We start from the raw sequence: 26959 nt of genomic DNA, 5'->3' as shown, positions 1-26959 counted from the left end.
CGATGATACTAAATTTTTGTCATTTATCAAATTAGTACTGAATTTTTAATACTATACCTATTAATTCTGATACAATCAGTAGTATCAATTAAGGATCGAATAACATTTTGCTCATGTGATAGTGGATAGTCCATGTAAGGTTAAGAAAGAAGACATATCACTTGGGTACATGTAAAACTAATCCTACTCACTCAAATGGATCCCACATGTTTTGACTAATAAACCTAATTTCTTTTTACTATCATTCTTTTCTCTCGCTTGGTTGTTTACACAATCTTGAACATTTGAAATTCTTATACAATTCAATCTTGAGAGATAGGAAACTTCCAGATTTTGCTTGGAAAAAACAGAGCTTGATTTCGTTAAGCTAAAATATCTGCATCGTTACTCTTGATTGCTAAAAAAGGATTATTCAACCTTAATGGCTACAATCATGGAGGAAGAGGCAACAAAGAAACAAAGAAAGTTGCCGCTGCTTTGCAAGCAGCACAAGCTGCCATTCAGGTCCATCAGCTAACAACTCAAAATCCTGTACCTGAATCAACACAACTAAAGTGGAGAAATCGAGTTCTCAATGGATCAATTTAATTGAAATTAAAGTAGCGGCAACAAAAACACCTTTAGGAACCACAAATTAATTAGTTTCAAGGCGTATTTTGCCGTGATCTTACTATAAGTGGAAATTTACTATTTCAAGTTGGCTTTAGCTGTCCAATTCCAATCAATTACGAGGCATTGAGATGCTAAGTATAACCCCTAAAGAAAAGGAAAAAGCCAAAAGAAAAATCAAATCTTTTTGAGATGTTACCAGCGTGAGAATCCTTGGTTCATTCTCAACAAAACCCACCAAATCATATATTCCTTTCACTAAAAAAATTACAGAATTGCATTTGAATTACCTTTGCAAAAATGATCGTTTAAATGAGGTCGTATATGCTCTTGAATTGATAGCTCAACATGGCTCTAAGGTATTACGTAAAACCTTCATCAGTTTACTCTAATCCCGCATCAACTGTAACTTTGTTACTCTTTATCGCAAGGTCCATGCTCGCTTTCACTTGGTCCAAGAAGAAAACTCATTTCTTAAGACTAAGCTAGTTATCATGTACGCAAATTTATGAGTCTTTAAGTGATGCACGTAAGTTGTTTGGTGAAATGCATGAGAGAAACTTGTACACCTAGTATGCAATAATTAGTGCTTTTTCTAGGCAGAAGTAGGGCTGGACATGTATCTCGGTGATTCCCGTCCGAATCGAATAACCGTACCGAAAAGTACCAGAACCGAAAAAAACTGAAAGTTTTTATAACCGAATTGAACCGATCTGAATTTTTTTACTATTACGGTATGGTACTGGTTCTTTAGTAAAACCGCATCAGAACTGCATGTAACCGATCCGTCTTGCATCGATCCCACCAAACCGTAGAACCGAATTTTTTACATATATTTATAAATAATTATTTATATTATATAAATAATACATATATTAAAAAAATAATATATATACTCTATAAAAAATTATTTTATATTTATCATTTATATAATTCAAGCAATTGTTGTCGAAATATAAAAAATAATGTATATTAAAAATAACTATAATATTATAATATACTTTATACTCTATAAAAAAATATAAGTTATATATATTAATATATCACATAGTATATTGATACTAGTAATCTAGTATACATACTATAATACTATATTTAAAATTTGTTTACAATCTAAAAATTTTTGACAAGTTAATTAAAAATTACTTAATTTAATAAAAACTTATATAAATTAGTAAAAATTATAAAAGATATTATTATATAAATATAGTATTATTTACACTATATTTATTAATAAATTAATTTTTAATCATATAATATTTTATTTTAAGAATAATAATATTAATTATACTAAAAGTATTAATTTATATAAATATTAAAATTAAGAAAAAAATATTTTAAAAATATTATTATACTAATAAAACTTAAAAAATTAAATATTTAGAAATAATTAATTTATTAACGTTTAAAATATTATAAATTAATATTAAAATATAAAAAATATTAAATTATATTTATAATTTTTTTTTTAAAAGGATTAAACAAAACTTGAGAAAAAATTATCAAAACATCTTTTAACAATATAGAAGTTTTTTACTTCCTACAACAGCGGAGGTCCTTATTTGTTGTCAAGATTGGCTTAAAAGTCCAAATAAACTTATCCATCTAGAAGAATCAATAGAGGATATTCAAAGCATAGAGTCATGTAACATTTTTTTATTTCTTACATATGTTTGTTTATTGTTGATGCTGTTAAGTCTTATTGACGTAATTTTTTACTTTTATTGTAAAAATTATTCGAGATTTTGAGATTGGTGAGTCCCTTATGCCAAGATTAAATGTGAAGTGCTAATTTTGAGGGGAGGTAATAACATTTCTTTGCTAATTTTGGATATGTATTTTAGTGCTACATAAAATTTGTAAATTTATTTATTTTAATGATTGACATCTGTAAAATATTTTTATGCTAGCAGTAATCTATATATTTTAATGGTTTGTATTTGAATATTGAATGAATTATTGTATTTGCAAGTGATTGAATTGCGAAACAGGTTGTTCAAGAATGTGATTGCAATTTTAATTCAGATTTTCATGCTACTTTTTTTAGGTTGGTAATCATATTTTTTCTAAATGTATTTAATTAAAGATGAGATTAAAATTGTATTTTTTAAATTTTTTAGAACCGAAAATAGCACCGAACCGAACTGTATTGAATCGTAAAATTGGTACAATACGGTATTGGATCCTTTTATGTTTGGTACGGTACTGGTACCTTCAATTTTAAAATAACCGAGGTTTGGTATGGTACTCGTGATTTATAAATAACCGAATTGGACCGATCCGTGCTCAGCCCTAGGTAAAAGGAAGTTATGGAATTGAAAGCACGTGGGACCTAATTGAGTGAGTAGGATAAGTTTTATATGTAAGCAAGTGATGTGTCCTTTTCTTTAAGCTTATGTGGATTGTCGGTTGCCATATATGCAAAATGTCACCAAATCTCCAATTGGTACTGCCGATTATAACAGAAATAACAGGTGTGGTGTTAAAAAGAAATAAATTATAAGTTTGATACCAATCTGATATAAGTAGCAAAAGTCTAGTCCCATCGGAGTAATTTACGTTGTAATTACACCTTAATATATTTGATTTATTTCCTTTCCTATTTCTTGTATTACTTATTAATATAGAAATTGTATATCAATAATATTTAGATTATAATTCAATATTTTCTCTAGCTTTATGGTATTAGAACAGGTTTTTAAGTTTTGATTCATACAACACCTTTGATTTTTTCAGCCGAACTTCATTATATTAAAATTTTCATTTGATTCCACTTCTTCCACTGCACCGTTAAAAAAACCTATAACTCATGCATCCAACTCCGATTCTCACTCTATCCAAACCACATAATTTTTTTTTTTTTTTTGTGTTAGTTTCAATCTATCCGAATGTATATTCAAAGACAAAAACATTGGTTATCTACATGAGAGAAGATTGCCCTAACAAAGGAGGATTTCTCATATGCTGTTTGGGATGCTGAAAACTCTATAGTCATGACACTTATAAATTCCATATATTATTCTATAGCTATAAGACTTTTGAATAATATCAATCAAATATAACCTAATATAGTAAAATATTCTGAAATATAAGAATTCACAATAAAATTTGATGAGCTTTGTCAAGGAGAAGATAGTGTTACTAAGTACTTCAATTTTCTAAAACAATTACGAAAAAATTTGATATATTCAATGATTATAATTGGAAATCACCTTAGATTGCAAATACAACAAAAAGATACAAATCTTTTATAGGACTAAAGGTTGAGTTCGATAAAGTAAGGGGGAGAATTATTGGCTGACAACCTTTACTTTCATTGATGAGGTCTTTAATAAGGTTGGGAGAAGAAAGTCACAAGAATGTTATGCTTAGAAAAAAAAAATGTTGCATCTATTGAGAGTCCAGCCTTAATGACATCTGATGAAAGTACTAACAAAGCACTTAAAAGAAAAAAAAAAATCGCAAGCAAATGGTGTAGTTACTGCAAAAAAATCATGTCATACTCGAGAAACTTGTTAAAAGATTCATGGGAAACCAATGAATTAGAAGAGTCAGATGGCAAGTGACATATCCAACCATGCAATTCCTTTGGCAAATGAAATAAAAACGAGTCCTTCTATAATGAGCATATGGATCATCTCTAGAATTGTTAAGAGTCTAATTCCTTATTTGGTACTCCTGGTGGTTCTTTGTCTCAGACATGTGGCAACCTTAATACTTTATCTTATAGTCTAAATTCTGCTCCTTGGACCATTGATTCAGGAAACTTTAATCACATGACCTCTTTATCTCATCTATTTAATAGTTATTTACCTTATTATAGGGATGAGAAAGTTAGGATTGTAGATGGGAGTTTTTGACCTATTGCAGGAAAATAGTAAAAATCTCAGAAGATATTGTCCTTGAATCTATATCACATGTCCTTAAATTAACCTGCAATTTTTTTATCCATTAGCAAAATAAATAAAGATGCTAATTGTCATGTTATTTTCCATGACACTCACTGTGTATTTCAAGACTAGAAATCGAGGAAGATGATTGGCAGTACTAGGATGAATAATGATCTTTACTATGATAAAGATCAACTGAGGAATAACATAGATTAAAGCTTTAGTAGCATTAGTTCAATCTTTGTTCATGAATAGATAATGCTTTGGCATCGAAGATTAGTACATTCTAATTTTCCTTATCTTGAAAATTTGTCTCTTAATTTGTTTAAAAAGTTAGATTATTTCTTATTTTTGTGAAAGTTATTATTTGTCTCAAATTCATCATATATTACTCATTTAAAAAAAACTACACCGTGGATCAAAATCTTTTTATCTGATTCATAGTAATGCTTGGGGGCATTCTAAAGTCACCGTCATGTTGAAGAAAAAAAAGTTTGATTTATTTGATGAATGAAAAATCTGAAGTGAAAGTTTTTTTTTTTAAGATTAACAAAAATCACTATTCTTTGCTCAAACAATCAAACTGAATATTTCAATGAATGTTGGAGAATTTTGAAAGAGAAAAATGTATTTTACACCAATCTACTTATCATGATACTGCTTAACAAAATAGGATTGTAAAAAGAAAGAATAGACATCTCAAAGTAGCCCGTGCAGTAATATTTTTTTATACATGTCCTAAAATAACTTATAGGGAATGCGGTTTTAGTAACATCTTTTTTTATTAATAGAATGCATGTTTGTCTCTTAAAATATATTAGGCTTCTAGGTTATCTCAAAAGAACTTTTTTTGAATGCAGAATTGATTCTTATTTACCATTTAATGTTTTCGGTTGCACTATTTTTATTCATATACCTAACAAGTTTCAATCTTAAATTCATTCTAGATTGGAAAAATGTGTTTTAATAAGCTATACTCAAATAAAAAAGGATACAAGTGTTATAATCCAGAACCAAAAAAAATCTTTATTAGTATATATCACTTTTCTTAAAAATCAATATTTCTTTCAACAAAATTATCTTCAGGAGTGAGAGAAAGCATGAATTTTTTGAAAAATTTCTAATTGTTTACCAAAACCTATAATCTATGATCCTTTTCTTGTAGAAAAACAAACATAGGAAAACACCATGCAAAATTTTGAAAACAAGGATAATCCTAGTCATAATGTGCCACTTAGATGGGTCACAAACATGGGAGAAATGCTACAAAGAGAAAAATAAATCCTAAATATGAGCTCATATTCTATCCTAAAAAACAGATTCAGCGAAAAGGTAAAGACCTATCTATCATCTTGCTAGAAAACCAATTAGAATCTAAAAATGAAGATCGTGATGATCTAGCTGATTATAGTCCTAATTTTATTTCTCGTTAACCTTGCGTAGCCTTAAACCACCATACCTTAATATTTTTATAACCATTGAGAAGGGAACTCGAACATGCACACAACATCCCATTGCCAAAATATTTATCATACCATAGACTTTTCGAAAGTCACAGAGCATTTATTTCTAATGTTTAACTTATTTGTTCCAAGAACCATTGAGGAAGTATCATGACCTAGGAAGACATGGTAGCCTCCTACACCTCAAGTGCAGTAGATGGACACCTTGAGTGCAGTAAGTATTGCCCCAACAAAGCGATTTTAGAATGAATGAAGAATTGACCAAGAATGGAAGATGCAACTGACAATTCAATATAAAAAAGTTGTTATTTTTTTTTATTAGTTATCAATTGTCTTTAGTGTATTTAGGGCTGAGCATGGATCTCGGTGATTCCCGCCCGAACCGAATAACCGTACCGAAAAGTACTAGAACCGAAAAAACTGAAAATTTTTATAACCGAATTGAATCGATCTGAATTTTTTTACTATTACGGTATGGTACTGGTTCTTTAGTAAAAACCGTACCGTAATCGTACCAGAACCGATCCGTCTTGTACTGATCCGGACCAAACTGTAGAACCGAATTTTTTATATGTATTTATAAATAATTATTTATATTATATAAAAATACATATATTAAAAAAAATAATACATATACTCTATAAAAAATTATTTTATATTTATCATTTATATAATTCAACCAATTGTTATCGAAATATAAAAAATAATACATATTAAAAATAACTATAATATTATAATATACTTTATACTCTATAAAAAATATAAGTTATATATATTAATATGTCACATAGTATATTGATACTAGTAATCTAGTATACATACGATAATACTAGATTTAAAATTTATTTACTATCTAGAAATTTTTGACAAGTTAATTAAAAAATTACTTAATTTAATAAAAAGTTATATAAATTAGTAAAAATTATAAAAAGATATTATTATATAAATATAATATTATTTATACTATATTTATTAATAAATTAATTTTTAATTATATAATATTTTTATTTTAAGAATAATAATATTAATTATACTAAAAGTATTAATTTATATAAATATTAAAATTAAGAAATAAATATTTTAAAAATAATTTTTATATTATTATACTAATAAAACTTAAAAATTAAATATTTAGAAATAATTAATTTATTAACTTCTAAAATATTATAATTTAATATTAAAACATAAAAAATATATTAAATTATATTTATAAATTTAATTTTTTTTGAAAAGGATCAAACAAAACTTGAGAAAAAATTGTCAAAACATCTTTTAACAATATAAAAGTTTTTTACTTCCTACAACAGCGAAGGTCCTCATTTGTTGTCAAGATTGACTTAAAAGTTCAAATAAACCTATCCAACTAGAAGAGTCAATAGAGTATATTGAAAGCATAAAGTCAGGTAAAATTTCTTTACTTCTTACATATGTTTGTTTATTGTTGATGTTAAAGTCTTATTGACGTAATTTTTTACTTTTATTGTAGGAATTATTCAAGATCCTGAGATTGGTGAGTCACTTATGCCAAGATTAAATGTGGAGTGCTAATTTTGAAAGGAGGTAATAACATTCCTTTGCTAATTTTGGACATGTATTTTAATGCTACATAAAGTTTGTAAATTTATTTATTTTAATGATTGCCATCTGTAAAATATTTTTATGCTTGCAGTAATATATATTTTAATAGTTTATATTTGAACATTGAATGAATTATTGTATTTGCAAGTGACTGAATTGTGAAAAGGTTGTTCAAGAATGTGATTGTAATTTTAATTTAGATTTTCATGCCAGGTTAGTAATTATATTTTCTCTAAATGTATTTGATTAAAGATGAGATTAAAGTTATATTTTTAAAATTTTTTAAAACCGAAAATAGCACCGAACCGAACTGTATTGAACCGTAAAATTGGTACAATATGGTATTTGATCCTTTTATGTTTGGTACGGTACTGGTAACTTCAATTTTAAAATAACCGAGGTTTGGAATGATACTGGTAATTTATAAATAACCGAATTGGACCGATCCGTGTTTAGCCCTAAGTGTATTAGCTGTTATCTTGTCTTGTAGTAGTAATAGATTGGAATATGCTTCCAATCATTAGTCATATACTTGCTGAAATATTGGAGACAACTATCATGAATTGTCAATATAATTTACCTATTTGTAACGTTTTCTCTCTCGATTTCTCCCTCCATTCTTCTCCTCCTTATTCTCTTCCATAACTCTCTTTCTCACCATTCTTTCTTTCTCTTATTCTATTTCTTGTGAACTATTACTATTTCATTGAATCTAGTCTATGCTAAGCTGTTAATCCATTGTTGTCCTTGAGCTTGGTACATGACAAGAAGCTACCGGTCACCCGAATTAGAAGTTATTTATCTCATGCACGTCCAAATATAGCATTTGTATAAATTGAGTTAGTCAATTCATGCATTCACTAGGATATAAATATTAACCAATGTATAGAATCCTAAGATATCTAAAGGATTCACCTAATTTAGATCTATTGTATAAGAAATAGAGACATTTTTTCATTGAAATTTATACTGATGCAAACTAGGCAAGATGCGTCACCGATTGAAAATCAACATCAGGTTATTCTACCAGATTTTTCTTAATTTAATACAATTGAGAAAAAAACTTCTCAATTTGGAATGAAAAATTGTGAAATTATCAGTTTATAATGGTTTGAAAAAAAATACCAATTTAGAATAGTTAAACTCCGAAAAAAAAAAATTGAAAAGCTAACCCTGTCCACTACTAGCTTTTTATTTTTATTTTTTCTTTTCCAGTATGTACAGGTGTGTGTAGGCATATTTAATTTATTTTTTATAAATTTCATACCTGCCCCCCCCTTGAATCAGTGGACAATTTCTTTTTTAAATCCCATCCCTGTACACCAATTCAATGTACTTTATCCAAATTTGTCTACCACTTGAATTCCCTTTTCTCCAGTCCACCTATTGGAGCGATGAATTGCCCCTATCCGCTAGTGGACACCATTCAAAAATAATTCAAATTGAAAATTACTTCTCAAACTACTCAAAAACAGAATTTTTTAAATTTTTACACTAAAGAAAAAGCCTGTTATTGTACCTTCCTTGGAGGGAACTTATTTACTTTGCGAAACAGGAAACAAAATGTGATTGCTAAAAATATTGCTAAAGCTAAATTCAAAGCAGTCGCTCATGAAATTTGTGAAGAATTATGAGATTAAGAGGCTACTAGAAGACTTAAAAATTCCCTTGCACTCTACCAATAAAATTATATTGTGGCATCAAGGCTACAATTTGCAATTGCTCATAGTCCTATTCTTCATGATCAAACTAAATATGTAAAAGTTGACAAGCATTTTATGAAGGAGAAAATTGAGAAAAGGTAGATCTGCATGCCATACCTACCAACCACCAAGCAGATTGCGGATATACTTACAAAAGGACTGCACTTTGATCACTTAGTTAGCGAGCCAGCAATTGAAGACATTTTCAAGCCAGCTTGAGGAGTGTTGAAAATAGTAACTCAGCCGAAGATCTGGCCTAATTCTCAGGGATATGTTAGCTATAAATCAGCTGAAATTATAAAATTAGTCAATATCTATAGAATAGGAAGATAGCTATAATTATGGCATATACTTATTTCCTTTACCATTCCTTGTATTACCTATTCAGATGTGAGAATTATAACTCTCAATATTCTCTCTAGTTTTTAATTACCATACTAGAGCCCAAATGCATTAGCGACGTTTGCAATCCGAGTTATGAATCGACTGCCTTTAAAGGAAGCATCACTTCAGCACAATCATTTTCACTGTGGTACTTTCTTGGAGGATGAAACTTGAAATTCTCTTCAATACCTTGTGATTCCGCATTCAATTTAACCATCAGTAGAATAGGTTTAAACCAGTGCGCGGAAGATCCTCTTGGAAGCAGATAACGATACTGTCACATCTTGATACAGCTATTGAGGATGAAGCTCTGATAATGTCTATGAAAGAAGTCCATTTCAAAGACCCGCAAGTGCTGTTTACATTGGAAAAACCACATGGATAAGTTGCCTGTCTCATGCAGGCATGGAGTATGCCCTCTGCCCCAGAAGTCAGAGATTCCTCCAAGGGGAAGGCAATTGTCAAAAGGAGCATACTAGGACCTGACCTCTTGAAGTGGCTCATAATTACTAGATTGCAGTTTCTCACAGTAAATGGTGACAGCTCATCATACGAAGGAAACAGAAGCCATATGAATGGGGCTCTCTAAAGCAATAGATCCGGCAGCCTGATTCTCCACCAAGGAAAATGTTCTGGACCAGAGTCTAGCCATCATTTTCTTGAAAAATTGCAATATGTCAAATTCAAGAAGACTGGTTGTGTTCCAGGCGCATGTATTTTCACAAGTTCATATCCATGGTGTCCAACCTTCATACATGTTACAAAGATTATCCACACTCATTGCTTGCTTAATCAGATAATCGACTTGCTCTCCGACGCTAATTTCTCTGATAAATGTGAACCGTCACATTGGAGAGCATGGTTAGGCAACATAAGAAAGGTACAGAACAAGTAATAATAAATTTCATCAAGAACAAAGACTTCAGAATCAACAACATACCTCTTGTCAGAAATATCCTGACCATCTATTTTCATCTCGACTCGCCTTAGTACTGACATTGCATAAGCATTTTTGTCTACAGACAACCAAATAGAATATAGGTTTAAAACATTTGTGCCACATTTCGAAAATAAGGAGATGCTAGATAGCACCTATAGTATATGCTCCCACTAACTAACAGACTACGAATGCCCTGACATGGTTGGAAGTGATACGTTTATTGTTAGCTCAAATCGCGAGGGACTAAGCCAAGCAAGACAAATTTACAAAGCATAGATGTCTTTATCAGAATTCAGAAGTATAAGATCTGTGGTACCTGACTGGGCGCCAAATTCACAATGCACCGTCTGACTTGCTTTTTAATACAAGTTTCTAGTAAGGCATTTTAGACTTCATAATCATCTCAAGTCTCCAAACATTAATTTTCCAACTTGACTGTATTGGTTATATATAAACAATAATGTCACATAAATAGTGATAGAACTATGAAAATATATATTTAATCTACCTATAGGTGTATTCTTTAACCTCTCAAGGCATCGCGAGAATTAAGACTTTCATCTATAACCATGTGAAAGATCCCAAACATTGAAAGGTTTTAAGAACTAAGAAGTATTTTGATCCCTTTAATATGCAGTAGAGAAAGAATTTGAAAGGCTTTAAAAATAATACAAGTAACATATTACCTCTGGCCACCCGGTAGCCCATGTGTGAATGAGGATGAGGAGCTTCATGATCTTCATCTTTAAGCTTAGATTTGCTTAATGAGTACATGACAGCCTCTTTACCCTCAATTTTCAGTTCTGAACTGCCCTCATTCAGCGGCTGTGAAGACTCAAAATGGGCAGCTAAAGCCTCACCACTTGGCAATGCCACGGACTTCAGGTGCTCATTTAACTCACTGACTGCTGTAACTGAACTATCATCACTATTTTTTGCCTCTTCGCCTTTAGGTGCTGACTGATCAGATTGTGAGACTTCTTGGTTATGAGTTTGAGAAGATGGAGCATAATTTGGATAATCTGTCACAACCCTGCTATTAGAACCATGTGAATATTGTCCCATTATTTCTGCAGGATCGTTGAAGCTATCTGGAATGCTTGCTTCAGCTGAAGTAATTCCGGATTCTGAGCTGCCACTATATATGCTATCGGGTGGAGAAATCCATCCTTTGTCTTCCAAATAGAGTCCAGTATCATTAAGAAAATCTTCAGTGCCCCCACTGTCAGATCCGGAGAGGTTCTCTCTTTCCTTGTCATCAAACTCATTATGACCAGCATCAAGATCTGGTCTAGACAAACTTATTCCCTCTGATTTTACATCCTGGCTTTCTGCTAGTCCTTCAAGAGCCTGCCAAAAATAGAGCATCATAAAGATTGAGACATATGATACTTTCTTGTGTTGCCATTGTCAAAACATGGAAATGTCTACCCTTATCTTTCCTTTTCTTTTTCAAAAAAAGGGCCTTTACCTTGTGGAGATTACCAGCATGAAAACTTGAAGTTCGCGCAAGCCTCATCAGTATCAGGTATAGTCCCTTGACAGATAATGCAAGTGACTGTACCACAGGCTTAAATGTCTGGGTAGCCTCCCTAATTCTCAAACAATAGGACTGGTATATGGCGTGTCCATGAATTGGAGATATTTCCATCTTGTTTTCTCTTTCTCTGGTCATTGCATCTGTCATGGCATTCACATCCTTTGACAACACTGATTCAAGTGGAAGAAGAATTGCATTGGCCTGCCAAAAACAGAAACAATCATCTCATACAATTGTGATGGTAAAGCAGACCTAGATCAGCAGAGGGTTTCAAGAACATAGTCCTGTTTGTGATTTTAGGAAGTGAGACACCTAGAGATATTTAATGCGTAAGAATACAAATTGGTGAGATAAATAAGGCTTGAAACATGGTAAACCTTTGCAAGATCCTCCATAAGAGAATGGTGCATTGCAGCAGCCTCCTTACCCAACTTATGAACATCATGCAGATCTTCAGTTATTGCAAGAACCTAAAAGGAAGTAGAACATAATTAACCACCCAAATAGGTCAAACAAATGAGTCCATGAGAAATACTGCAAAAGAAGAAAAAGAAAAGATGACCACTGACAAGAAGGCACATAAGGAAATGATTATTATCGGTTGTATTAGCTAATTAACTCCCACCTTATATTGATCAAAAACCACCCCAACCTCAGTGAATCCATATAAAAAGGATATAGATATGACATTTCATAAAAAATTCATGTGATGGCATCCAATGCACCTCTACTCCAGGACTGAGATCACAGTTCACAGATCAGGCTGGGGTCAAGAATATGTTTAACAATGGCCTAGAAAAGCGCTTAAGGCACTGTACCAAGCTGATAAAGCTTCAGTATCTTTATAAAAGAATACCAAAATATAGGCAGACAAAGAAAAAAAGAAATGATACTGGTGGCATTATTGTAGGGACTAGGGAGAAAACATCAATACCTCGTCAAGCATGGTACCAGATTCAGAAGTTAGAGCAGTTTGTCCCCTAGATACACGGGCAAAAGAAGATAGGGCAACACTAGCTTCATGTGCACAGTCCCTCATTGCAAGGACAGTGCTCTGTAACTCGCCTGCAAAACAAAAAGATCAGCACATTCAACTGACTTTATCCATAAATGATTTTACAGCGATTGGAGCACAGAGAAGATACAATAAGCACAGAACTGGGATGGATTGGTCCACAATTGCATGCTTAGGTCTGTGGTTCTTTAACCACAGAACTTGGATGGATTTGTTCACAATTGCATGTTTGGTCTGTTATTCTTGGTGTCCTATGGTTCTTATTTCCTTTTCTGATAATTATTAACTCCATATTATTAAGAATATAGGAACCTATTCTTGGGCCCTTATTACAAGCTTGAGCTTCAAGCTGAGCGACTCTCTGACATAGTACCATGGCGTCCTCAACCAAAAGGTCCAAGATTTATATCCTAGGTCCCAATTTCACTAATTAGATTCCAGCGCAAGGTAGGATTAACTGTGTGCTTGCACGTGCTGCAAGCCGAGAGGACCTTTTTCATGAGACAGCAAGTTTAAGATGTAAGAACCTGTTCAATTCATGGGCCTTCAAGCTTGAGATTTTAGGTTCATAACACCCTTTTTTGGTCCTTTCTTTTTTGGAGTTCTCTCACATTTTTATTCCATACTCAGCATTCGAATTACTTATACTGTCTTACCTCAATACATGCATAATGCACATATTGGCATAGATGTTTATTATAATGAACAAAAGAATATTAACCTGAAGCCGACTTTGCCTTAAGAGATGCAGCGCATAATTCATTAGTTGCCGAATACAAGCCACTGGATGCAGCTTCCATACTGCTTTGTGCAAGCTTCCATTCTTGCTCAGTGCCTATCAAGAAATAGAAGGAAATGTATTTACCAGTCAAGCACACATTACATCAAATAGGTAACATCATTTAACAACACGGGAGACTTACATGTAAATGAATGGTACGTAACTTCCAGTTTTGTTAATGAATTCAAGTAAGCTTGCTGCCATGTCCTGCCATCAGCACCAGTCCCAAAAGGATAAATGTCTCCTGGGATTCGAAAAACCCCATCTCTTGATGCTTCAAACTCTAATATGGACATGCAAATTTTGATAATATCTGATGCCTTTTCCCTAGCTTCCTGTAGCATTTTCCTTCGCCTCATGAGGTGGTCATGAAACTCGGGAGGAATCCCTGAAGTTTTATTTGACATATTCCCTGTCATACTGGAATTTGGACCACCACAAGCCCAACCCATTGCTCTCTCAAGTTGCCCTTCTGCCACAACAGAATTTCGTTCACAGGCTTGCAGGCTGTCCATTGACCTAGCCATTTTTGTTATAGCAGATTGCATGCCTTCAAGCAATTTTGGTCTGCTGAGGTTTAAGATAACTGAATACAAACTATCCTCACTACCAAGAAATTTCTGCAATGTGGCTCTGCTATAGTGTGAAGGGGTCAATGTGTCATACATCCACTCTAATTGGACAATCTCTAAGCTAGTCTTGTGAAGAACCTCTTTAAAATCATTTACCTGTCTCTTCATGATGGAAGCTGCTGATCTCACTGCTCTAGCAGTTTCATGAGCATTGCAGTACTCCTCAAGCATGAGCTGGACCTTTCTGACAGCACCAACATCCTTCCTCAATTGGTCAATAGTAAGTTCCTGGGTAGACTCAGTCAAACACTCATTTTCTCTGTCTAACCAAGCCAAGAAAGTAGGCACAGCTCGTTCCTTCAGATATCGACCAACATGTTCTTGAAGTTGTGCTTCAAGTTTCCTCTTTACAACATTGAAGAGCTGGTCAAATCCTAAATTTTGGTCCACAGATGAAGCAACGTCATGTATGCACAAATCAAGAAAAGAATCCACAACGCACACTTTCCAAATAAAAAAGGATTGGCTGTTCAATAAGCCATCAAACTTCCAGATATATTCAGATACTGAGTACCCGGAGCTCACAAGATCTGCTAAATTAGAAACCTCATCTGAGTGGGAAGTGGTGGAACCACCAAATGTTGACAATGCTTTATCAACAGATTCTAATTCAGAGAAGGGCTTAACTAGCATGGTTAACAGTGCTTTGCTTCCAAAAATATGGGACTCTCCCACCACTTCAGTACTAACCAAAGATTGAAAATGGCATTCAGAAGAAAATATGGCATTTCTAATATCAGCTTCTTTTTTTACAAGAGAAGTTGTACGCATCTCCCTTTCATTCCATGTTTGATGGAGTTGGTCCAATTGTGCCCTGCAAGCTTCTTCTTGGGAGGCAAGCTCCTCTGCCTCTTCCCAAGAGAGATGATCCCGGCCCTTGACAGCAGCTTCCTCAAGAGCCAGCTGCTGCTCAGTAATGAGGCCCACTTTAACAAAATAGTTCTTTTCAAGTTCAACCAAGGATATCTTCTCCAATTCAACCTCCAGTAACTCCTCCAATGCAGTATCAATGGACCCCCGGATTTGTGAGATTAATCCAAAGGCATCCATAACTTCTGAATTAAATGAAACAGCAGATCTCATCACATCAGGTAAAACAACTTCAATCATTTGGCCTATCAAACTCTTACAGGAAAGTAAAGAGGTCTTAAATTTGGAAGCCCAGTTTTTTTCAGCGTCCTTTTCTAGGTTGTTTACATGAGTATCTGCACTTCCTATGTCCCAGCCAATAAATTGCTGCAATTCATTAACAAACCCAGCTACGAGCATGCATTTCTCTACCTGCTCTTCAAACCCACTGAAAACAGTTCTAAAGTTATCATTTGCATTTCCTCCTCCAGCAGAATTACCGAAGATGTTGAAAACACTGTGCTTGACTTCATTGTATAAGGAACTAACAGCTATATTTAAAACAGACAACACCTTCTCCTTCTTTTCTTCCTGCTCCTCTTGCAACCTAGCATCATCATATTTTGATTGCCCTGGTAAGTATAAAGGACTAGAATCTTCTTTCTTTACTATGCCAGCAGATTGCATGTACTTAGCAAAAGCAGACAGAAGACGATCCTTAGCTTTTGTTTCAGTTTCCAATCCAACAGAGTTCTCTAGCTCAGAACTTTCAGCCTCAACATTCTGAATATCTATGGCATATTTCTCCACTTTAAGACACAGATCATCATGCCAATGTTTGACAGAATCAAGACTATCTCCATGTGTTTTTGCAATAAGTTCAGCAGCCTGCCTTCTGGCAAGAGAGAGAATATCAGAGGACAGGGCATTTGCTGACAGCTGTAAGACCTGTGCCCAGCCATGTACTGAACTAGTTGTAAGGTAGTTTAAGGGTAGAATTCTTTGCAGCGCCAAAGAATATATTTGGACTCCAGTTAGGGCAGAAGAGAGTCCATGATCTAGCTCCGCTATTAGCTGAGAGACTTCCCTATCTATGTCTTGGCATTGTGCTTGCGTGGGCTCAGGAACTATGGTCAATGGAACTCCTGCCGCCTGAACAGCTGATGTAAGAGACAAGGCATTGGTCATATTACTCAGTTTTATGCAGGAGTTTACTTCTGGAACTAAATTGCTCCGTAAAGCATCAAGGATCCTTCCATGCTGTTCAATCCATGTTGCAGCTTCTTGGGCCTTATCAACTACAGCAGCCTTTGCTTGAGCAAATTCTCGAGCCTGAATTTCAAACGATGCACGAATTTTCTCTGATTTAGAAGTTGCTTCCACAACAATTGACTTTGCGGATGTCTCATGCAGAACAAGGCTAGATCTCTCTTGGTCAGCGCAATAGAATAGAGCAGAGGCAAGCTCATACTTATGGAGAGCATCAGCAAATCTCTGAAACATGAATCCTCAGTTAAAAGAAATTTATAATACAGAATTAGCTACTAAACTTCCAAGTAGCAAATATATAGTAGGCAGCAACCCTTCATACCTCAAGAGCAGATTCAATAGCAGGTAAGGTAGCCAACAAAAGATCGTGATGTTCCTGACCAAAATTGGAAGAAAACCGGCATTATTCATATATTAGCACACATCCTCTGCATCAAACATGATCTGCTAAAAGCTAGAAAAATAAGAAGGAGCACACTGGCCACTGCCAAATTAATACAAAAGACCAAGACATCTAGACAGGATTGCAGTACATAACAAAAGCATTGTACAACATAAGGTAATTTGCAAAGTAAACCAATGCAGTTAAGAGAAGAGTATCAGTGACCAGAATATGGAAAATGAAAGACAATGTGAATTAACAGATACTGTATGTATGTATGTGTGGGTGTAGGAGATACTGTTATTCAGAATGAAAGCATACAAGGTCTTATGATAATTTATTACCTGCAAGGGAACACGAATTTCTTGCACCCGAGATGCAAATAAACTCAAGCTAACAGCCAACTCCATGCCCTTTCTTTCTTCTCCACCAATTGTTGCATCATCATGAAAATCACCTCGTGTCCATTCTACGAGTGGATCCCACACAAACACCTCTAGCAACATCAAGAGAACGTCCTTGTTCTCCCTCAGAACGCTAACTACTGCTTCACAGTTTGCTCTGAAGGTACCTTCCACTCCTGTCAATCCTAAAGCAGCTTCAATCATCTGAGTAAGGCGGAATGGAACAATTTCAGGAATCTTTAGTCTTTGCCCTTTATCAAAGCAAATATTATAATCAATATGTACTATATCCCCACTGCAGAAATCCACAAGAATGTTATCCAAATGTCTATCCCCAAGACCAAGAATGTGGCCAACCATACTCATTGCTGCAACGCTTCCAGAGTACCTACAAGTGTAGAATAGAACATCTGTTTAATCAGAATGGAATGGATATCTATACAATACATTCAAAAAGCAAAAAGGATAAAGAGGAGCAAGTGAAGTAATGTATCACCAACTGTCAATTCCCAACTGCTGTTTTACCAATGAATGTGCTAAAGCCAGACATCTAGTGGAAGAAAGACTATATGGACAGCTCAAGTAAAATTTGGTATAACTTCACAAAACCTTTTGAATGTTTGCACTATCCAGATTTCCCTCTTTCACTTGATCAAGCATTGCAGAAACAGCCATAATTATGAATGAGTACCACTATTGTATAGTTGATTAGAGAAACTTTAAATGCTTTATCAATTAAGTATGAATAGAAATATTCCACACACACACACACACACATATATATATAAAAGAACATCAAGATAAATAAATGGTGGAAAATGGAAGAGGTATGAAATGGTTGCATCTATGCTAAGCTTAAGTTATATATGTTTCACTGGCCTCTCCACCTCGAAAGCTTGAACATTTAAGAGTGAAGCTTTAGCACGAGGAGAAGTATGAATGTTTCAAAGGTCCATTGGAAATTACCTCCTCAATTTTGAGCTGAATGCTTTAAACCCTTCACTAGCACACCAAAATTCCTGATACAGAAGCTGTCTAGGAACCTCCTTCATCAAATCAAGAAGAACTTTGCGCTTGACATCATGAGGCCAGTCTCTTCGTGAAATTACTCTCCTTATGCCTTTCTCTTTAAGTGCTGGTATAATTTTACCATAGAACATATCACTTGGTCGAGGAACAGGTGGAGGAACAGAATTTTTTGCATTGCTTGGGCCCATTGCTGTGAGCTGGGCTAGCTGCACACGGTTTTGCCAGGACTTAAAGACACTGTATATGCTTATAACGTTGTCCACCCACTGGATAAGACCAGCCTGACCACTGATTGGAGTCACAGAATAATAGCGTATAGCAAGCAAATGCTTACGAGTTGAAGAGGAAGAATGCATTAAACCATTTATAGCTTGCAGAAGTTGCATGATTCTGGCATCAAGGCGTAGATCTTCTCGCCCTTTTAAAAGATAAGTGTACTTTTGACCATCAGAACCATGTATAACAATTTTCTTAGGTTTTGTCTTGGTTGATAAGATAGTCACTTGTTCAGAAAAAGAAGCAATCGTAACAATTCTTTGAAGAGTTGTAGTCAGGCCTTTCTCAGATTCAGATGCAGTTACTTGCTTCTCAAGACCAGGCATTGGAACATCAGAAGATGACAACAAAGCCAGTTGTGGTGCAACTTCTCCTAACGAGATTGATGACTTTCTCTGATAGGATGCTAAGGATGCAGCAATATCATTAAATGGCCGCCACACATCTCCAAGTGCAGCAGAAGAAGCTGGAGGAGTTTTAAATGTCAAAATAGCCAACTTCAGTTGCTCTCTATATTCCTCACTGAACCATACTTCGTGGGGAGTTTCAGGTTTGCGAGAAGTTGAAGCTAGGCGGCGTTCCAAGGCCACCACAATGGGAGCCATCATGGCTGAGTATTTAGCAGCATTTATCTTATTCTTCTCACTCTGACTAAGAGTTGCATTCTCTGCAATTCGTGCAGCTTCCTCTTTCAGCACGTTTATCCGCCGCATTACATCTGCAAGAAAAATTTAGTCAATCCCTATATACCTAGGGCATAGAAGAAAATCAACAAGAAGCAAAACCTAAGAAAACCATGTGAGGTTTTGGACACACTGCCATGACCAAGAGCAAAAATGGTTCTAACAGAATGATAGGTTACCAATGCCCCTTGACACCTGATGTTCAGACCTTCAGGTTTCAACTGTCACATAATGAATCATTCTAGATTGAGGTTTAGAAGTTATACAATATATGGTCATATTTAAACTATGTGGAGTACAGAAGGAAAAACCATGTCTTAAAATTCAGCATTATGAACAACAGAAGCCTCATCATTGTGATCTACAATCACCTGCATGGAGATCTTGAAGTGTGCTGAGCCATAGTTCCTCCCAAAGAACAGTAACATTTCCAAGTTCATTTATCATGAGCTGAACGTCCTGAACTAATCTTGGATACAGCTCTTTCTGCATGTACAAAATCATGCTTTAACTTTTATCATACACTCAGCTGAATGAATGAATCTGGCCGTGGTAAATAATGATTTTTATGAAACAGAATCAGGATAATCAAGCATGCAGAGCACAAGGAGTCCGGGTAAGAAACAAACAAAAATTAAGATAAGAACATGCATTTGAAATCCAGAGCAACATGGTGTGTCTTCCAGGAACTATATATTTCACAGAAGTTTGTCTTTCATGATCCTTTTATGATCATTTCTTAAGACACTTCTCAGTTAATAGCGCAACGTTACCAACTTCAACATTGATAAAACTCACCCACCCTTTAATGCTTCTGAACAAAGAGATAATGCAGCATATTCTCATATGACTGGAACTTAATAGAGACTTGTACTGGATTTTGGATACATTCAAACGAGTTGAATGGTGAAGGCACCGTGAATCATGTCTAACCACTCTAATTTTCTAGGTCACAACCAACAAACATAGCAACAAGCAATGAAGATATCAGCAAGGCTGGTGGATGTTCCATAAGTAGCAGGATGCCATGGTAGTTAAAGTGGAGAAGTGCCTATTACCTGACCCATTTATTCAAATCATTCTAAATCAACATGAAGAAGATGTTAAAATTCCCTAAATGCACAACAGGGACTAGCAAAATAATAAAAGTTTAATACCAGACAACCCAGTATGTGCTGAAGCTCCTCCGAAGGTTTCTCCTCATTAGCATTTATGTCGACTAGAGTTGGATACACTATGGACCAAGGAGATTTTTTGGCTAACATAATCAATAAACCCTCCAATTGTTTCCTAACGAGTTTCTCAGGATGAGAACTTAAGCGAGCAAACAACTGGGGAGTGATTTCCTACCAATAGCAGAAGAAGAATACATTAGTAACTGCGCCAACCGAAACAATAAGAGAAAGATACTTAAGTACCTGTGTGTGTGTGTGAGAGAGAGAGAGAGAGAGAGAGAGAGAGAGCTTCTCACCTGCCATGGAAACAGAGGAATTGTTGAAAGAGCAGTTTCAATTGTATCTTTCAGCTCAATGCCAAAATTTATAAAGATGTGCAGTACATACAAGGTTGCCCTCAAAATGTAGCTTTCAGTTTTTAGTTTCAGTGACTCACAGACAGAGCTAGGCAACTGGTGATCAGAAAGCTTGGCAGATGAATGTATAAGGTATTGCATGAAACCATGAGCTGCATACCCAAAGAGAGACACACGTCTTCTCCTCAAAGACCGCCAAACTTTGACTAGATCATCAACGGCAGATGAAAGATCCATTTCTTCTAGGACAGCTTTTGAACGTAGGAAGGTTTGCAACTGAGATGCTAAAGTAACGGAAAGGGACTCACTGCTTGAATTTTCGGCACCAGGTGCCCCGGCAGCAGCTTCAATTATATCCACCACTTCCTGTGCAAAAACCTCCACAAGCTTGTTATTTCTTGAAAGTTGCGTAGAATTAAACCCAAGTTTCCATTCTCCTCCTTCACCATTGAAAGCATCACCTTCATTCAAAAAAAGCTGCAAAACCACATAAAGCACTCTTGTCCTCTCATCTTCAGTCAACTTGAATCTTTCAGGCAGAACTTCCGGCAGAAGTAGAGGAGAGAAAGAGCATGAATGTAGGACGGTATCACGAGGCGTAAAGAGGGAGTCTCTGGCCTGACTGAAACACCAAGAAGCATAAGAAATCCATGATTTTCCCATTGTGGAGCAAAGTTGCGTAGACAATTTTGTGGCTGTACCTATAATTTCCTCAATAATAATGCTCAAACTTGGTTTAGGATTATGGTTCTCAACATTTACAGATGGTCCACCTCTAGTAAACAAAGATATATCATCAACAATAAAATCTGCTCGAATCTTGTGAACAGTATTCTCTAGATTCAGATCTGGATAAACCCTTCTCAACCAATCTGAAAGTTTTAAGCATGCCTTGGCCTTCAAAATATTATCATCTGAATCAGAAACTATAGATGAAGAAGGAACCATGCAAGGACGGATGAAAGACCAAAGATTTGCAAAAGCATCTTCATACTTGCTTTCAGCATACATAAGCAGGAAGTCCTCATATTGCAGATTTGACGATAATAATTCACAATATCTCTGCTCAGGGCAACTCAATACATGATCCCTGAGATAGTTGTTCAGACGGCCTGCCAACATTAGGTTTCTCTGTTTGCGGGCTAAACTTGACAAACTCATGCAGAGCTTTAGAGTAACCGGAGAAGTTGGAAAATTGGTTTGATAAACCCGGAGAACCTTTAACCATTGTTTACAATCTTGATGGACACTATTCATTACAGACTGCACTGCCTCAATGTATGAACTTAATATTGATTGATACGGCTTGGAATTTGTCTGATTAACTTCATGCTTGTGACATTCTTCAAAAACAAAGATGCAATGCAACTGGGTAGCAAGTGGTGCCGCTTCTGTTAAAGAATCAAGTGGCAAAACAGACAATATTTCCTCCAGCATTGTCTTTGCCTTATGAATTTCATGTGGCACCTTGTCTGTCTTCCCCTCAAGAAGAAGCAGCATTGCCTGTAGAAGCATTTGCTCACTTCTCTGCAAGGCCAGTTTAGGATCAAGTGTGAGTTCTGAGCTGCTTTTAGGAGTCAAATCTAGGCATGCCCAAGCTGCCTGAAATTCACCCTCATCAAAGCGGGCCAAGGCATGAATTGCATTAATTTCATTCCCAGCTGTAGTTAAAGCACCAGAATAACTCCTTCCTGCATGTTTTGAACGGAGTGTCTGCAATTCTAATAACCAAGTTTCTAAAGATCTCCAATCAGATACAGCCGTATAACTCTCAATAATACGTGCAATAGCAAATTGGACACCATCAGGACCCATAGAATTGAGTGACTCCTCATCCTGTAACAAGTGAGCAAAGTGAGCAGAAGCTCTTTCATACCAGCCTTCTGCCTGATATACCAGACCAGTGATCCATGCAAATTGGCCCGACACTCCACTGTGATTCAGAGACTGCTTCTCATCCAAAAGCAATGAAGAAAATGTCATTGTGGCCCACTGCTGCAGACCAACCAGCGCCTCTGGTTCATGATTCTTACATAGAGCCAACGCCATGTGCCTTAAAACTCTCCAAATGTCTCCAGTAAATCTATCCCTAATATTATGAAGATTCTCAAACGCCTGTGGCCTAGACTTGTCCTTCAAAGACAAAGCCAAAAGATTCCTGAGCTCCTGCAGACGCATACTACAATATTGAATTGTAGCATCATGACATTGTAGTGCTAATCCAGCATTCATCATTGGCTCAGATATGCGAGAAAACCACTCCTCACAGACCTTCTTGTTTGCCCGAAAGAACAAGGAACTCTGACGTGTAACGGATGGTAAAATAGCTGATCCTTCGTATGCGTTGTATACATTCTTCTTTAGGGCCTCAACAAATTCTAGTAGTAACCTCATTGGTAACAAACGAGCACCAGAAGAGCCTATTAGATTTAGGTTTCCATCATTTTGTTCAATGTCAAGCTGTAGCACATGTGCAATATCCAAAAGCATTCTCTCCAAAGCTGCAAATGTTTGGGTGGGCCCACCAAGATTAGTCCGAAGGCGCATTGCAATACAATATCTAGCTGCTTCCTGTATAGCCCACCAAGCACCAGCCAAATTATTAACTGAGCATATTCTTTCAAGGAAATCTTCATCGACCTTTATGTCCAACCATAAAACATTGGCACCAAATTTTCCTGTTTCCTCGAGTTGACCTACAGTAAAGTCTTTTGAACTATGACGGCTGTGAATGAGACGTTGAATCCAAGAGGATAGGGGTACTTTCCATCTTTGCGATATGTAACTCAAAATGGAAACAAGTTGTTGTGAATGAAGTTGCTGTTGCAGCTGCTTCAGGGCAAATACTTCCCTCCAGTGCAAATTAGAACCGTCACCTAGTATAAGTGCATTTGGCCTTGCTTTAATGAGTGTTCCATAAGCATTTAAACCGCATATAAATGCTGTTGTAGGTATGAAATGAGAAAGCAGTTTCATAAATGCATTTTTTATTTCAAGAACTGGATCACCAAGTTTTTCTAACACCACTTCAGCTATGAGATAAAAAAACATGGGATCTGCAAGTCTTGCTTGCAGAAGCAGCTCCAAAACTAAAGCCACATGCAACCTCACTTTTGGCTCCCTGTCAAATGCAGCATCAAGTACTGAAAAAATAATATCTCGAACATTACCAATGTAACCAAATGCTTCATAAGAAAAAGGGTTTACATCTGAATTCTCATAACTAGCAATAAGATCCTCAGCAAATTTCTGGATCCATTCTAGGGCTGCAAGCTTAACTGCAAGTGGAGAATGAACATGTAGAGCCTTAACAAGAAACAAACTATATTTTCTCAAATGCTCCACAATATCAGTAGAATACACATCACCGAAACTGGTATTATGGGCCTTTTCAACAGCAACATCTACAGAAGCATTCTTGCTAGTCTGATTTTTAATGCAGCACTTGCTCAAGAATTCAACAGCTGTTAGCCTATCCATGGTCTTCAGAACATTGACCTGCAACTCCACATAGGCCTTAATAGGTAGATCAAAAGGATTTAATTTCTCAGGAACAAGAGATGCCAATTTTTCTGACCTCTTCTGATAAATAGCAGCAATGTCTGGTTGGGTAATCAAATTGTTAACCCCAGACAAGGAAACACAAGTTAACAAAACTTTCAAATCAAATTTAATCAATGCAAACAATTCGAGTTTTGAATAGGACTTGAATTCTGTAACAGTCTTAGGCTCATTTCCAAGATCCAAAGTTTTCTGTAGTATGCCCTTTAACAACTCCAGCTCTTCAATCAATACAGCCGTTGCTTGTTGAACAACTTCATCATTCCCATGTTGAAGCAAAAAAACATAAGTGGCAGCAGAACTTCCAACCACCAAATGATTTGGATGCAAACGTAATTGAGATATAGGTGAATCAAATTGCATTACTTTCTGCACAGATGAAGGAAGGAGCCCAAGTTTTTGCAGAGATAATAACTGAAGGTTAGTCTTTAACACCCCATGAACTTGAAAGGAGGTAATCTTTTCCGCTCCAATTTGGGTGGTGCCATTTGTCTCCAGGCTTTGAGATAAGATATCAACTGCAAGTGGATAAAAAGTAGAAAACCTTTCGCATAAAATTTCAGCCAAGAGAGTCAAGCACTTCCACAAGTCCCCAATCCATTTTGACCACCCAAACTTCCGCCCAACCAAAGACAAACATCCCAATAACCGAGGAAGCATTTTGCTAAGAGAATCACTGATTTTTTCGAGTAAATTCATTTCCAACAATCCAGATGCAGTGGATTGTAACACAGTTGAAAAACAAGAAAGCAATGCAAGCAGCCTTCGGAATTGGGCCAGAGTTCCTGGATTGCCATCCTGCAGCAATAAATCCATGTCGCCTAGAAACTTGGACAGCAGTCCCAGAGAAAATTGCAAATTTCCCACCCAATGTTTCTGAAATTGCAGGAAAGTATCCAAAATAACTCGTCTATCAGATTCAGCAAGATCTGGTATCAACACCCAGCCAAGAAGGACATCAACAATGTCAAGAAAATGAGGTTGGAAACTTCTAGAGAACTTGATAGAAATCAAAGATAGAACCCCAAGAAGCCTGTGTAATAAACTCAAGGAAATCCTGTCATCCTCCATAAGTTCTTGGCATGCTTTGAGAATGGGTAAAGCATATCTCTCAATCCCCAGAACATCTCCAACACTAAGAAACTCACGTAGACTTTCCACTGCCAGTTCTGTTGTCCCATCACCAGCACTAACATTACTAAGCAATGGCAAAGCCCAGCCAACAAACCGATCAACCAGAGTACCAAGCAAAACATGGTTTTGCCTTCCATTTGAACCAATAAGGATCGAACACAACACAGCACATAGAGCGCCATATGCTGTGGCTGCAGCCTGCCTCACTGAATATAACCTGAATCAAGAGTTTCAAGGAAGCTTACATTTAACTACATGCACGCGCAAGCACACACACACACACACACATATATATATAGTCAGTCTTTTCTAAATAAAAATTTAATTGAATCGAATTATTCATTTTTTTTATACTCTCCAAACACTATAATGAAGTAAAAGTTGAAAGAATCTAGCATTTATACTCAATCCTTTTAGGATTGACTCAATTGAATAGAATTATTGCATTTTCATCTCTCCAAACACTATAATTAATTAAAGCTCAATTTGAGTTTAATAATCCCTCCATTTTACATAAAGCATAAATAATTACTTGACAAAACCTCACTCCTGAATTTCACGAGAGTACAGCACATTAACAATAAATTATAGTAACAATCATGAAATAAAATTGGTTCTTTTTTTTATGGCAGCAACTGAATTTATAATCATATCAAAAGAAAAGAAAAGAAAAGAAGAATAATTGTAAAGTAAAAAAAAAAAGAAGTAAGGTCATACCTGTCACAGAGAAGTTGAGAAAAACCCTGAGAGAGGAAAGAAGCAGAGTGAGCGACGAGGAGTGAGTTATGGGGGAAAAGAATCGCGCGGTGGAGCGAGTTAAGTGCGGCGACTCGAGACGATTCGTCATCATTGTCGGAGTGGGTTGTCTTTGTGTTTGCTGCGGCGGAAGTGGCGGCGGTGGAATCGTCTTTGGGAAGAGCAGCAGAGAGAAGAGCTACGAGCTGCTGCTGCTGCTGCTGCTGTTGCTGCTGCTGCTGATGGTGAAGTCCTTGCATCATTGCTGTGACTTTGGATTTGCATCTCCTCTTCTTCTTTTACCTATCTGTTGAAAATCTGTATATTGCATTAGAGCTTTTTGCTTTTTGTGTTTTGTTGCTTCAAGTTGTTTGGTCTTTGCTGTTTTTGGAGGAGGTACAGGTACTCCTTCATACATATGTTTCTAATTTCTGTTTCTTAAAACAAGCTGCTGCGTGCGGCATATTTTGAAAGATTAAAAGTAATTAAAATTATTTGGTAAGTTGTAGTTGCAATGATGGAAATAAAACAGAAATTTAAATTTTATTTTTTATTGATTGAAATTGAATAT

General features: G+C 35.5%; 1 protein-coding gene and 1 long non-coding RNA gene across 3 annotated transcripts; both read right to left on the bottom strand.

Annotated features, from left to right (window-relative positions):
- Window positions 1-331: 331 nt before the first annotated feature.
- Window positions 332-1336, bottom strand: LOC125370048. The gene is made up of 2 exons (XR_007215722.1): window positions 900-1336; window positions 332-756 (listed from the first exon to the last, which is right to left on the bottom strand). It is a non-coding gene; the product is annotated as an uncharacterized LOC125370048 (long non-coding RNA).
- Window positions 1337-9188: 7852 nt separating this feature from the next.
- On the bottom strand, window positions 9189-26873 carry LOC8275537. Of its 2 annotated transcripts, XM_015719083.3 has the most exons (15): window positions 26371-26861; window positions 20899-25870; window positions 20585-20773; window positions 19799-19913; window positions 18406-19462; window positions 17380-17827; window positions 16976-17029; window positions 14046-16878; window positions 13844-13957; window positions 13042-13172; window positions 12485-12577; window positions 12039-12308; window positions 11254-11917; window positions 10568-10643; window positions 9189-10454 (listed from the first exon to the last, which is right to left on the bottom strand). In XM_015719083.3, exons 1-15 carry the CDS (start codon window positions 26649-26651, stop codon window positions 10355-10357), a joined length of 11397 nt encoding a protein of 3798 aa, XP_015574569.2. In that variant the 5' UTR covers window positions 26652-26861; the 3' UTR covers window positions 9189-10354. The 2 variants fall into 2 exon arrangements, with proteins under 2 accessions (XP_015574569.2, XP_015574570.2); XM_015719084.3 differs by lacking the exons at window positions 9189-10454; window positions 10568-10643; window positions 11254-11917 and having other exon boundaries at window positions 12230-12308; window positions 12535-12577; window positions 26371-26873.
- Between the last annotated feature and the right edge of the window lie 86 nt (window positions 26874-26959).

The sequence above is a fragment of the Ricinus communis genome, chromosome 5 (assembly GCF_019578655.1).
Source record: "Ricinus communis isolate WT05 ecotype wild-type chromosome 5, ASM1957865v1, whole genome shotgun sequence".
Classification (NCBI taxonomy): domain Eukaryota; kingdom Viridiplantae; phylum Streptophyta; class Magnoliopsida; order Malpighiales; family Euphorbiaceae; genus Ricinus; species Ricinus communis.
The sequence above is the reverse complement of the archived record's forward strand: the minus strand, read 5'-3'. Positions and strand labels throughout refer to the sequence as shown.

Bases quoted from the DNA above. Each gene is read 5' to 3' on its own strand.
- LOC8275537 (XM_015719083.3), bottom strand. From the start codon at position 26,651: ATGATGCAAGGACTTCACCATCAGCAGCAGCAGCAACAGCAGCAGCAG. The intron at 25,871-26,370 runs GTATGACCTTAC...CTCTTGATTCAG, and splicing joins TCTCAACTTCTCTGTGACAG to GTTATATTCAGTGAGGCAGG. The intron at 11,918-12,038 runs GTAAAGGCCCTT...TATTTTTGGCAG, and splicing joins ATGCTGGTAATCTCCACAAG to GCTCTTGAAGGACTAGCAGA.